At 50.3% G+C, this 17,743-nt stretch overlaps 1 protein-coding gene across 1 annotated transcript in view; it reads left to right on the forward strand.

Moving 5' to 3' along the window:
• LOC311326426 (protein MTSS 1-like) overlaps positions 1 to 17,743 on the forward strand; it is a gene marked incomplete at both ends in the record, with an annotated part of 109,262 nt that overhangs the window by 87,168 nt on the left and 4,351 nt on the right. The window contains 3 exons of the mRNA XM_084459319.1: positions 16,860 to 16,958; positions 16,995 to 17,111; positions 17,439 to 17,606. Coding sequence (XP_084315445.1) covers positions 16,860 to 16,958; positions 16,995 to 17,111; positions 17,439 to 17,606 — 384 coding nt within the window. The remainder of the gene's footprint in view (positions 1 to 16,859; positions 16,959 to 16,994; positions 17,112 to 17,438; positions 17,607 to 17,743) is intronic.

Here is a 17,743-nt window from a genome sequence, read left to right on the forward strand (position 1 = left end):
CCCTATAACAGGACTAGACCACTACACCACCACACACCCCTATAACAGGACTAGACCACTACACCACCACACACCCCTATAACAGGACTAGACCTCTACACCACCACCACTATAACAGGACTAGACCACTACACCACCACACACCCCAATAACAGGACTAGACCACTACACCACCACAGACCCCTATAACAGGAGTAGACCTACACCACCACACACCCCTATAACAGGACTAGACCTACACCACCACACACCCCTATAACAGGACTAGACCTACACCACCACACACCCCTATAACAGGACTAGACCACTACACCACCACACACCCCTATAACAGGACTAGACCTACACCACCACACACCCCTATAACAGGACTAGACCTACACCACCACCCCTATAACAGGACTAGACCTACACCACCACACACTCCTATAACAGGACTAGACCTACACCACCACACACCCCTATAACAGGACTAGACCACTACACCACCACACACCCCTATAACAGGGCATTAGACCACCAGACCACCACACACCCCTATAACAGGACTAGACCACTACACCACTACACACCCCTATAACAGGACTAGACCTACACCACCACACACCCCTATAACAGGACTAGACCTACACCACCACACACCCCTATAACAGGACTAGACCTACACCACCACCCCTATAACAGGACTAGACCACTACCCCACCACACACCCCTATAACAGGACTAGACCACTACACCACCACACACCCCTATAACAGGACTAGACCTACACCACCACACACCCCTATAACAGGACTAGACCTACACCACCACACACCCCTATAACAGGACTAGACCTACACCACCACCACTATAACAGGACTAGACCACTACACCACCACACACCACTATAACAGGACTAGACCACTACACCACCACACACCCCTATAACAGGACTAGACCACTACACCACCACACACCCCTATAACAGGACTAGACCACTACACCACCACCACTATAACAGGACTAGACCTACACCACCACACACCACTATAATAGGACTAGACCACTACACCACCACACACCCCCATAACAGGACTAGACCACTACACCACCACACACCCCTATAACAGGACTAGACCACTACACCACCACAGACCCCTATAACAGGACTAGACCTACACCACCACACACCCCTATAACAGGACTAGACCTACACCACCACACACCCCTATAACAGGACTAGACCTACACCACCACCACTATAACAGGACTAGACCACTACACCACCACACACCCCTATAACAGGACTAGACCACTACACCACCACACACCCCTATAACAGGACTAGACCACTACACCACCACACACCCCTATAACAGGACTAGACCACTACACCACCACACACCCCTATAACAGGACTAGACCTACACCACCACACACCCCTATAACAGGACTAGACCTACACCACCACACACCCCTATAACAGGACTAGACCACTACACCACCACACACCCCTATAACAGGACTAGACCACTACACCACCACCACTATAACAGGACTAGACCACTACACCACCACCCCTATAAGAGGACTAGACCTACACCACCACCACTATAACAGGACTAGACCACTACACCACCACCACTATAACAGGACTAGACCACTACACCACCACACACCCCTATAACAGGACTAGACCTACACCACCACACACCCCTATAACAGGACTAGACCACTACACCACCACACACCCCTATAACAGGACTAGACCACTACACCACCACACACCCCTATAACAGGACTAGACCTACACCACACACCCCTATAACAGGACTAGACCTACACCACACACCCCTATAACAGGACTAGACCACTACACCACCACACACCCCTATAACAGGACTAGACCTACACCACACACCCCTATAACAGGACTAGACCTACACCACCACCACTATAACAGGACTAGACCTACACCACCACCACTATAACAGGACTAGACCTACACCACCACACACCCCTATAACAGGACTAGACCACTACACCACACACCCCTATAACAGGACTAGACCACTACACCACCACAGACCCCTATAACAGGACTAGACCTACACCACACACCCCTATAACAGGACTAGACCTACACCACACACCCCTATAACAGGACTAGACCTACACCACCACAGACCCCTATAACAGGACTAGACCTACACCACCACACACCCCTATAACAGGACTAGACCTACACCACACACCCCTATAACAGGACTAGACCTACACCACCACACACCCCTATAACAGGACTAGACCACTACACCACCACACACCCCTATAACAGGACTAGACCACTACACCACCACACACCCCTATAACAGGACTAGACCACTACACCACCACCACTATAACAGGACTAGACCACTACACCACCACACACCCCTATAACAGGACTAGACCACTACACCACCACACACCCCTATAACAGGACTAGACCACTACACCACCACACACCCCTATAACAGGACTAGACCTACACCACCACACACCCCTATAACAGGACTAGACCACTACACCACCACACACCCCTATAACAGGACTAGACCTACACCACCACACACCCCTATAACAGGACTAGACCTACACCACCACCACTATAACAGGACTAGACCACTACACCACCACACACCCCTATAACAGAACTAGACCTACACCACCACACACCCCTATAACAGGACTAGACCACTACACCACCACACACCCCTATAACAGGACTAGACCTACACCACCACACACCCCCATAACAGGACTAGACCACTACACCACCACACACCCCTATAACAGGACTAGACCACTACACCACCACAGACCCCTATAACAGGACTAGACCTACACCACCACACACCCCTATAACAGGACTAGATCTACACCACCACACACCCCTATAACAGGACTAGACCTACACCACCACCACTATAACAGGACTAGACCACTACACCACCACCCCTATAACAGGACTAGACCTACACCACCACACACCCCTATAACAGGACTAGACCTACACCACCACACACCCCTATAACAGGACTAGACCTACACCACCACACACCCCTATAACAGGACTAGACCTACACCACCACACACCCCTATAACAGGACTAGACCTACACCACCACCACTATAACAGGACTAGACCACTACACCACCACACACCCCTATAACAGGACTAGACCACTACACCACCACACACCCCTATAACAGGACTAGACCTACACCACCACACACCCCTATAACAGGACTAGACCTACACCACCACACACCCCTATAACAGGACTAGACCACTACACCACCACACACCCCTATAACAGGACTAGACCACTACACCACCACCACTATAACAGGACTAGACCACTACACCACCACCACTATAACAGGACTAGACCACTACACCACCACCACTATAACAGGACTAGACCACTACACCACCACCACTATAACAGGACTAGACCACTACACCACCACACACCCCTATAACAGGACTAGACCTACACCACCACACACCCCTATAACAGGACTAGACCACTACACCACCACACACCCCTATAACAGGACTAGACCACTACACCACCACACACCCCTATAACAGGACTAGACCTACACCACACACCCCTATAACAGGACTAGACCTACACCACACACCCCTATAACAGGACTAGACCACTACACCACCACACACCCCTATAACAGGACTAGACCTACACCACACACCCCTATAACAGGACTAGACCTACACCACACACCCCTATAACAGGACTAGACCACTACACCACCACACACCCCTATAACAGGACTAGACCTACACCACACACCCCTATAACAGGACTAGACCACTACACCACCACACACCCCTATAACAGGACTAGACCTACACCACACACCCCTATAACAGGACTAGACCTACACCACCACCACTATAACAGGACTAGACCTACACCACCACCACTATAACAGGACTAGACCTACACCACCACACACCCCTATAACAGGACTAGACCACTACACCACACACCCCTATAACAGGACTAGACCACTACACCACCACAGACCCCTATAACAGGACTAGACCTACACCACCACCACTATAACAGGACTAGACCACTACACCACCACACACCCCTATAACAGGACTAGACCTACACCACACACCCCTATAACAGGACTAGACCTACACCACACACCCCTATAACAGGACTAGACCTACACCACCACAGACCCCTATAACAGGACTAGACCTACACCACCACACACCCCTATAACAGGACTAGACCTACACCACACACCCCTATAACAGGACTAGACCTACACCACCACACACCCCTATAACAGGACTAGACCACTACACCACCACACACCCCTATAACAGGACTAGACCACTACACCACCACACACCCCTATAACAGGATTAGACCACTACACCACCACCACTATAACAGGACTAGACCACTACACCACCACACACCCCTATAACAGGACTAGACCACTACACCACCACAGACCCCTATAACAGGAGTAGACCTACACCACCACACACCCCTATAACAGGACTAGACCACTACACCACCACACACCCCTATAACAGGACTAGACCACTACACCACCACACACCCCTATAACAGGACTAGACCTACACCACCACCACTATAACAGGACTAGACCACTACACCACCACACACCCCTATAACAGAACTAGACCTACACCACCACACACCCCTATAACAGGACTAGACCACTACACCACCACACACCCCTATAACAGGACTAGACCTACACCACCACACACCCCCATAACAGGACTAGACCACTACACCACCACACACCCCTTTAACAGGACTAGACCACTACACCACCACAGACCCCTATAACAGGACTAGACCTACACCACCACACACCCCTATAACAGGACTAGATCTACACCACCACACACCCCTATAACAGGACTAGACCTACACCACCACCACTATAACAGGACTAGACCACTACACCACCACACACCCCTATAACAGGACTAGACCACTACACCACCACACACCCCTATAACAGGACTAGACCTACACCACACACCCCTATAACAGGACTAGACCTACACCACCACACACCCCTATAACAGGACTAGACCACTACACCACCACACACCCCTATAACAGGACTAGACCACTACACCACCACCACTATAACAGGACTAGACCTACACCACCACCACTATAACAGGACTAGACCACTACACCACCACCACTATAACAGGACTAGACCACTACACCACCACACACCCCTATAACAGGACTAGACCACTACACCACCACACACCCCTATAACAGGACTAGACCTACACCACACACCCCTATAACAGGACTAGACCTACACCACACACCCCTATAACAGGACTAGACCACTACACCACCACACACCCCTATAACAGGACTAGACCTACACCACACACCCCTATAACAGGACTAGACCTACACCACACACCCCTATAACAGGACTAGACCACTACACCACCACACACCCCTATAACAGGACTAGACCTACACCACACACCCCTATAACAGGACTAGACCTACACCACCACCACTATAACAGGACTAGACCTACACCACCACCACTATAACAGGACTAGACCTACACCACCACACACCCCTATAACAGGACTAGACCACTACACCACACACCCCTATAACAGGACTAGACCTACACCACCACCACTATAACAGGACTAGACCACTACACCACCACAGACCCCTATAACAGGACTAGACCTACACCACCACCACTATAACAGGACTAGACCACTACACCACCACACACCCCTATAACAGGACTAGACCTACACCACACACCCCTATAACAGGACTAGACCTACACCACACACCCCTATAACAGGACTAGACCTACACCACCACAGACCCCTATAACAGGACTAGACCTACACCACCACAGACCCCTATAACAGGACTAGACCTACACCACCACACACCCCTATAACAGGACTAGACCTACACCACACACCCCTATAACAGGACTAGACCTACACCACCACACACCCCTATAACAGGACTAGACCACTACACCACCACACACCCCTATAACAGGACTAGACCACTACACCACCACACACCCCTATAACAGGACTAGACCACTACACCACCACCACTATAACAGGACTAGACCACTACACCACCACACACCCCTATAACAGGACTAGACCACTACACCACCACAGACCCCTATAACAGGAGTAGACCTACACCACCACACACCCCTATAACAGGACTAGACCTACACCACCACCACTATAACAGGACTAGACCACTACACCACCACACACCCCTATAACAGGACTAGACCACTACACCACCACCACTATAACAGGACTAGACCACTACACCACCACACACCCCTATAACAGGACTAGACCTACACCACCACACACCCCTATAACAGGACTAGACCACTACACCACCACACACCCCTATAACAGGACTAGACCACTACACCACCACACACCCCTATAACAGGACTAGACCTACACCACCACACACCCCTATAACAGGACTAGACCACTACACCACCACACACCCCTATAACAGGACTAGACCTACACCACCACACACCCCTATAACAGGACTAGACCTACACCACCACACACCCCTATAACAGGACTAGACCTACACCACCACACACCCCTATAACAGGACTAGACCTACACCACCACCCCTATAACAGGACTAGACCACTACACCACCACACACCCCTATAACAGGACTAGACCACTACACCACCACACACCCCTATAACAGGACTAGACCTACACCACCACACACCCCTATAACAGGACTAGACCTACACCACCACACACCCCTATAACAGGACTAGACCTACACCACCACCACTATAACAGGACTAGACCACTACACCACCACACACCACTATAACAGGACTAGACCACTACACCACCACACACCCCTATAACAGGACTAGACCACTACACCACCACACACCCCTATAACAGGACTAGACCACTACACCACCACCACTATAACAGGACTAGACCTACACCACCACACACCACTATAACAGGACTAGACCACTACACCACCACACCCCCCCATAACAGGACTAGATCACTACACCACCACACACCCCTATAACAGGAGTAGACCACTACACCACCACAGACCCCTATAACAGGACTAGACCTACACCACCACACACCCCTATAACAGGACTAGACCTACACCACCACACACCCCTATAACAGGACTAGACCTACACCACCACCACTATAACAGGACTAGACCACTACACCACCACACACCCCTATAACAGGACTAGACCACTACACCACCACACACCCCTATAACAGGACTAGACCTACACCACCATACACCCCTATAACAGGACTAGACCTACACCACCACACACCCCTATAACAGGACTAGACCACTACACCACCACACACCCCTATAACAGGACTAGACCACTACACCACCACACACCCCTATAACAGGACTAGACCTACACCACCACACACCCCTATAACAGGACTAGACCTACACCACCACACACCCCTATAACAGGACTAGACCACTACACCACCACACACCCCTTTAACAGGACTAGACCACTACACCACCACACACCCCTATAACAGGACTAGACCTACACCACACACCCCTATAACAGGACTAGACCACTACACCACCACACACCCCTATAACAGGACTAGACCACTACACCACCACACACCCCTATAACAGGACTAGACCTACACCACCACACACCCCTATAACAGGACTAGACATACACCACCACACACCCCTATAACAGGACTAGACCACTACACCACCACACACCCATATAACAGGACTAGACCTACACCACCACACACCCATATAACAGGACTAGACCACTACACCACCACACACCCCTATAACAGGACTAGACCACTACACCACCACACACCCCTATAACAGCACTAGACCACTACACCACCACCACTATAACAGGACTAGACCTACACCACCACCACTATAACAGGACTAGACCACTACACCACCACCACTATAACAGGACTAGACCACTACACCACCACCACTATAACAGGACTAGACCTACACCACCACAGACCCCTATAACAGGACTAGACCTACACCACCACACACCCCCATAACAGGACTAGACCTACACCACCACAGACCCCTATAACAGGACTAGACCACTACACCACCACCACTATAACAGGACTAGACCACTACACCACCACCCCTATAACAGGACTAGACCACTACACCACCACACACCCCTATAACAGGACTAGACCACTACACCACCACACACCCCTATAACAGGACTAGACCACTACACCACCACACACCCCTATAACAGGACTAGACCACTACACCACCACACACCCCTATAACAGGACTAGACCTACACCACCACACACCCCTATAACAGGACTAGACCTACACCACCACACACCCCTATAACAGGACTAGACCTACACCACCACACACCCCTATAACAGGACTAGACCACTACACCACCACACACCCCTATAACAGGACTAGACCACTACACCACCACACACCCCTATAACAGGACTAGACCACTACACCACCACCACCACTATAACAGGACTAGACCACTACACCACCACACACCACTATAACAGGACTAGACCACTACACCACCACACACCCCTATAACAGGACTAGACCACTACACCACCACACACCCCTATAACAGGACTAGACCACTACACCACCACCACTATAACATGACTAGACCTACACCACCACACACCACTATAACAGGACTAGACCACTACACCACCACACACCCCCATAACAGGACTAGACCACTACACCACCACACACCCCTATAACAGGACTAGACCACTACACCACCACAGACCCCTATAACAGGACTAGACCTACACCACCACACACCCCTATAACAGGACTAGACCTACACCACCACACACCCCTATAACAGGACTAGACCTACACCACCACCACTATAACAGGACTAGACCACTACACCACCACACACCCCTATAACAGGACTAGACCACTACACCACCACACACCCCTATAACAGGACTAGACCTACACCACCATACACCCCTATAACAGGACTAGACCTACACCACCACACACCCCTATAACAGGACTAGACCACTACACCACCACACACCCCTATAACAGGACTAGACCACTACACCACCACACACCCCTATAACAGGACTAGACCTACACCACCACCACTATAACAGGACTAGACCACTACACCACCACCACTATAACAGGACTAGACCTACACCACCACACACCCCTATAACAGGACTAGACCACTACACCACCACCACTATAACAGGACTAGACCTACACCACCACACACCCCTATAACAGGACTAGACCTACACCACCACACACCCCTATAACAGGACTAGACCACTACACCACCACACACCCCTATAACAGGACTAGACCACTACACCACCACACACCCCTATAACAGCACTAGACCACTACACCACCACCACTATAACAGGACTAGACCTACACCACCACCACTATAACAGGACTAGACCACTACACCACCACCACTATAACAGGACTAGACCACTACACCACCACCACTATAACAGGACTAGACCTACACCACCACAGACCCCTATAACAGGACTAGACCTACACCACCACACACCCCCATAACAGGACTAGACCTACACCACCACACACCCCTATAACAGGACTAGACCACTACACCACCACACACCCCTATAACAGGACTAGACCACTACACCACCACACACCCCTATAACAGGACTAGACCTACACCACCACCACTATAACAGGACTAGACCACTACACCACCACCACTATAACAGGACTAGACCACTACACCACCACACACCCCTATAACAGGACTAGACCACTACACCACCACACACCCCTATAACAGGACTAGACCACTACACCACCACACACCACTATAACAGGACTAGACCTACACCACCACACACCCCTATAACAGGACTAGACCTACACCACCACACACCCCTATAACAGGACTAGACCACTACACCACCACACACCCCTATAACAGGACTAGACCACTACACCACCACACACCCCTATAACAGGACTAGACCTACACCACCACACACCCCTATAACAGGACTAGACCTACACCACCACACACCCCTATAACAGGACTAGACCACTACACCACCACACACCCATATAACAGGACTAGACCTACACCACCACACACCCATATAACAGGACTAGACCACTACACCACCACACACCCCTATAACAGGACTAGACCACTACACCACCACACACCCCTATAACAGCACTAGACCACTACACCACCACCACTATAACAGGACTAGACCTACACCACCACCACTATAACAGGACTAGACCACTACACCACCACCACTATAACAGGACTAGACCACTACACCACCACCACTATAACAGGACTAGACCTACACCACCACAGACCCCTATAACAGGACTAGACCTACACCACCACACCCCCCCATAACAGGACTAGACCTACACCACCACAGACCCCTATAACAGGACTAGACCACTACACCACCACCACTATAACAGGACTAGACCACTACACCACCACCCCTATAACAGGACTAGACCACTACACCACCACACACCCCTATAACAGGACTAGACCTACACCACCACACACCCCTATAACAGGACTAGACCTACACCACCACACACCCCTATAACAGGACTAGACCTACACCACCACACACCCCTATAACAGGACTAGACCACTACACCACCACACACCCCTATAACAGGACTAGACCACTACACCACCACACACCCCTATAACAGGACTAGACCACTACACCACCACCACCACTATAACAGGACTAGACCACTACACCACCACACACCACTATAACAGGACTAGACCACTACACCACCACACACCCCTATAACAGGACTAGACCACTACACCACCACACACCCCTATAACAGGACTAGACCACTACACCACCACCACTATAACAGGACTAGACCTACACCACCACACACCACTATAACAGGACTAGACCACTACACCACCACACACCCCCATAACAGGACTAGACCACTACACCACCACACACCCCTATAACAGGACTAGACCACTACACCACCACAGACCCCTATAACAGGACTAGACCTACACCACCACACACCCCTATAACAGGACTAGACCTACACCACCACACACCCCTATAACAGGACTAGACCTACACCACCACCACTATAACAGGACTAGACCACTACACCACCACACACCCCTATAACAGGACTAGACCACTACACCACCACACACCCCTATAACAGGACTAGACCTACACCACCATACACCCCTATAACAGGACTAGACCTACACCACCACACACCCCTATAACAGGACTAGACCACTACACCACCACACACCCCTATAACAGGACTAGACCACTACACCACCACACACCCCTATAACAGGACTAGACCTACACCACCACCACTATAACAGGACTAGACCACTACACCACCACCACTATAACAGGACTAGACCTACACCACCACACACCCCTATAACAGGACTAGACCACTACACCACCACCACTATAACAGGACTAGACCTACACCACCACACACCCCTATAACAGGACTAGACCTACACCACCACACACCCCTATAACAGGACTAGACCACTACACCACCACACACCCCTATAACAGGACTAGACCTACACCACCACACACCCCTATAACAGGACTAGACCACTACACCACCACACACCACTATAACAGGACTAGACCACTACACCACCACACACCACTATAACAGGACTAGACCACTACACCACCACACACCACTATAACAGGACTAGACCACTACACCACCACACACCACTATAACAGGACTAGACCACTACACCACCACACACCACTATAACAGGACTAGACCACTACACCACCACACACCACTATAACAGGACTAGACCACTACACCACCACACACCCCTATAACAGGACTAGACCACTACACCACCACACACCCCTATAACAGGACTAGACCACTACACCACCACACACCCCTATAACAGCACTAGACCACTACACCACCACCACTATAACAGGACTAGACCTACACCACCACCACTATAACAGGACTAGACCACTACACCACCACCACTATAACAGGACTAGACCACTACACCACCACCACAATAACAGGACTAGACCTACACCACCACAGACCCCTATAACAGGACTAGACCTACACCACCACACACCCCCATAACAGGACTAGACCTACACCACCACACACCCCTATAACAGGACTAGACCACTACACCACCACACACCCCTATAACAGGACTAGACCACTACACCACCACACACCCCTATAACAGGACTAGACCACTACACCACCACCACTATAACAGGACTAGACCACTACACCACCACCCCTATAACAGGACTAGACCACTACACCACCACACACCCCTATAACAGGACTAGACCACTACACCACCACACACCCCTATAACAGGACTAGACCACTACACCACCACACACCCCTATAACAGGACTAGACCACTACACCACCACACACCCCTATAACAGGACTAGACCTACACCACCACACACCCCTATAACAGGACTAGACCTACACCACCACACACCCCTATAACAGGACTAGACCTACACCACCACACACCCCTATAACAGGACTAGACCACTACACCACCACACACCCCTATAACAGGACTAGACCACTACACCACCACACACCCCTATAACAGGACTAGACCACTACACCACCACACACCCCTATAACAGGACTAGACCTACACCACCACACACCCCTATAACAGGACTAGACCTACACCACCACACACCCCTATAACAGGACTAGACCACTACACCACCACACACCCCTATAACAGGACTAGACCTACACCACCACACACCCCTATAACAGGACTAGACCACTACACCACCACCCCTATAACAGGACTAGACCACTACACCACCACACACCCCTATAACAGGACTAGACCACTACACCACCACACACCCCTATAACAGGACTAGACCTACACCACCACACACCCCTATAACAGGACTAGACCAGTACACCACCACACACCCCTATAACAGGACTAGACCACTACACCACCACACACCCCTATAACAGGACTAGACCACTACACCACCACACACCCCTATAACAGGACTAGACCTACACCACCACACACCCCTATAACAGGACTAGACCAGTACACCACCACACACCCCTATAACAGGACTAGACCACTACACCACCACACACCCCTATAACAGGACTAGACCAGTACACCACACACCCCTATAACAGGACTAGACCACCACACCACCACACACCCCTATAACAGGACTAGACCACTACACCACCACACACCCCTATAACAGGACTAGACCACTACACCACCACACACCCCTATAACAGGACTAGACCTACACCACCACCACTATAACAGGACTAGACCTACACCACCACACACCCCTATAACAGGACTAGACCTACACCACCACAGACCCCTATAACAGGACTAGACCTACACCACCACACACCCCTATAACAGGACTAGACCACTACACCACCACACACCCCTATAACAGGACTAGACCACTACACCACCACACACCCCTATAACAGGACTAGACCACTACACCACCACACACCCCTATAACAGGACTAGACCACTACACCACCACCACTATAACAGGACTAGACCTACACCACCACACACCCCTATAACAGGACTAGACCTACACCACCACACACCCCTATAACAGGACTAGACCACTACACCACCACAGACCTCTATAACAGGACTAGACCACTACACCACCACACACCCCTATAACAGGACTAGACCTACACCACCACACACCCCTATAACAGGACTAGACCACTACACCACCACACACCCCTATAACAGGACTAGACCACTACACCACCACCACTATAACAGGACTAGACCACTACACCACCACACACCCCTATAACAGGACTAGACCACTACACCACCACACACCCCTATAACAGGACTAGACCACTACACCACCACACACCCCTATAACAGGACTAGACCACTACACCACCACACACCCCTATAACAGGACTAGACCACTACACCACCACACACCCCTATAACAGGACTAGACCACTACACCACCACACACCCCTATAACAGGACTAGACCTACACCACCACACACCCCTATAACAGGACTAGACCTACACCACCACACACCCCTATAACAGGACTAGACCACTACACCACCACACACCCCTATAACAGGACTAGACCACTACACCACCACACACCCCTATAACAGGACTAGACCTACACCACCACACACCACTATAACAGGACTAGAACTACACCACCACACACCCCTATAACAGGACTAGACCTACACCACCACACACCCCTATAACAGGACTAGACCACTACACCACCACACACCCCTATAACAGGACTAGACCACTACACCACCACACACCCCTATAACAGGACTAGACCACTACACCACCACACACCCCTATAACAGGACTAGACCACTACACCACCACACACCCCTATAACAGGACTAGACCACTACACCACCACACACCCCTATAACAGGACTAGACCACTACACCACCACACACCCCTATAACAGGACTAGACCTACACCACCAAACACCCCTATAACAGGACTAGACCTACACCACACACCCCTATAACAGGACTAGACCACTACACCACCACACACCCCTATAACAGGACTAGACCACTACACCACCACACACCCCTATAACAGGACTAGACCACTACACCACCACACACCCCTATAACAGGACTAGACCTACACCACCACACACCCCTATAACAGGACTAGACCTACACCACCACCACTATAACAGGACTAGACCACTACACCACCACACACCCCTATAACAGGACTAGACCACTACACCACCACACCCCCCTATAACAGGACTAGACCTACAACACTGCAGACCCCTATAACAGGACTAGACCACTACACCACCACACACCCCTATAACAGGACTAGACCACTACACCACCACACACCCCTATAACAGGACTAGACCTACAACACTGCAGACCCCCATAACAGGGAACTTACATGTAGCCTAGTTGGGCAAAAAACATAAAATGCATTCTAGATCTTGCAGCATGATCTTGGTTAAAACAACCTGATTTAAAACAAATTCAGTTGAGTTTCAACCCTGTTTTGTGCATTCATCCATCACATGCACAGATAATTCCTATCAGGGCTGTAGAATCCATTAAAGTTCTACTCACAAATAGATTAAAGCAAAACAATTTTTTAAATTAGAAATGTTTGCCTGCATGTGTGCTACAAAGCAACATGTTAATATTTATGTATGTTAATGACAAGGTAAATACAGTTGGTATAAATAACCCCAAAATTCCCAGTTAATTCCCATTAATTCCCGTTAATTCCCATGGAAAGTTTCCAACACTGAATATTCCCGGAATTTTGAACCCTAATGTATACACACACACACACACATATACTGTACACACACCTACACATACATACATACACACACACGCACGCACGTATACGCACACACACACACACACACATATACTGTACACACACCCACACATACATACACACACATGTATACACACACACACCACACACACACACACACTGTCTCACACACATACCTGAGACTCGTACTGCAGTTGTCTGTGAGCATCAGTTCATGCTTATTGCACAGCTTTATACTATGATGCATTTCATCTTCTCAATCTAGCAAATCCATAACGCACTACTTCTGTTCTTTTCTGTCTGTCTGTCTGTCTGTCTGTCTGTCTGTCTGTCTGTCTGATTAACCTGTCTGTCTGTCGGTCTGATTAACCTGTCTGTCTGTCTAATTAACCTGTCTGTCTGTCTGTCTGTCTGATTAACCTGTCTGTCTGTCTGTCTGATTAACCTGTCTGTCTGTCTGATTAACCTGTCTGTCTGTCTGTCTGTCTGATTAACCTGTCTGTCTGTCTGATTAACCTGTCTATCTGTTTGTTTGTCTCTGTCTGTCTGATTAACCTGTCTGTCTGTCTGTCTGTCTGATTAACCTGTCTGTCTGTCTGGTGTTGTGTGTGCTGTTCTGTTTGTGTGTTGTTTTCTTGGCTGCCCACCCTCGATGCATTTTTTAAATGGCTGACTGTGTGTGTGCATGTGTGTGCGTGTGCATGCGTGTGTGTGTGTGCATGTGTGTGCGCGTGTGCATGCGTGTGTGTGTGTGCATGTGTGTGCGCGTGTGCATGCGTGTGTGTGTGCATGTGTGTGCGCGTGTGCATGCGTGTGTTTGTGGCATGGCATGGCTGTTAGATCTCTGTCTCTCCATCTTCTAACTCGACCATCTCTGAGAGCTGCCGCCTTCTCACTGAGGAAAACTCACCCTCATCTTCCTCATCTGCCTCCACGGAGCCCTGCTCCACCACAGGGGCAGACCAGGTGAACACACACACACACACACACACACACACACGCACGCAGTGTGTTAGGGAGGTTTGTTGGACGTTCATGTGTGAGCAGCAGGTGAATGCTTCCATCATCTGTTGTGAAGGGTTCCATTGTTTTTTTACATTGTGCATCATTTTGAACATGCTCATTTTCCCTGGTGAAGGAAGGCTGGGGGTGTTTCATGTTTGATTTTGTCCTGTCTGTGTCTCGTCTCTGTCCTCCACTCATGTTCAGTTGTCCAACGGCTTCCTCTACCATCACGGCGCCCCCTACCAGTCAGGAGGGGTCTCACAGGAGAGCTACCTTCACCTCCACCTGCACCTCCCTCCATCATCCTCCTCCTCCTCCTACTCCTCCCCCCTCTCCTCCCCCACCTCCCCCATGTGGGCGTGGCCCCGGCCAGGCTCCGCCCACCTGTCTGACTACCCGCCCCATTGCATTCTGGGACCTGGCATGGCCCCCTCCTCCAAGGTTCCTACCTGGAAGGTGCGTCCTACCAATCTACCTCTCACCCCCTCCTCCTCCTCCCTGTCCTGGTGTCGATCTCTCCCACGGTATCTCTCCTCGTTCCTGTCCCAGATCCCCCGGTGTCTCTCTACCTACTCTCATAGACATGGGACTATCTGACTGTATTGGAACATGCAGGCTTGCGCACACTCACACACACACACACACACACACTCACACACACACACACTCACACACACACACACACACACACACACACACACACACACACACACACACACACACACACACACTGGAGAGCTTGTATTTAGGCCCACCTGATGCATGCCCCCCCCCCCCCTGCAGGACTGGGCCAAGCCTGGGCCCTACGACCAGCCCATGGTTAACACCCTGAGAAGGCCCAGGGACAGGAAAGAGACTACAGATCCCAGCAGCCCCCAGGCCACAGGGGCCACCACCCCGGGGGAGGAGCCTCAGAGGGCCAAGGGCACCAATCAGAATACAGCACCCAGGGTGAGACAGCAGCTGGTATTAATACAGACTAGGGCTGTCAATTTAACGCTTTCATTACTAGATCAATTAAGTACGCAAAAATTAACGCACTAAAATAATTAACAAAATGTAATGATTGGTTTTATTCTTTATTAATT

The sequence above is a fragment of the Borostomias antarcticus genome, assembly GCF_949987555.1.
Source record: "Borostomias antarcticus genome assembly, chromosome: 27".
Taxonomy (NCBI): Eukaryota; Metazoa; Chordata; class Actinopteri; order Stomiiformes; family Stomiidae; genus Borostomias; species Borostomias antarcticus.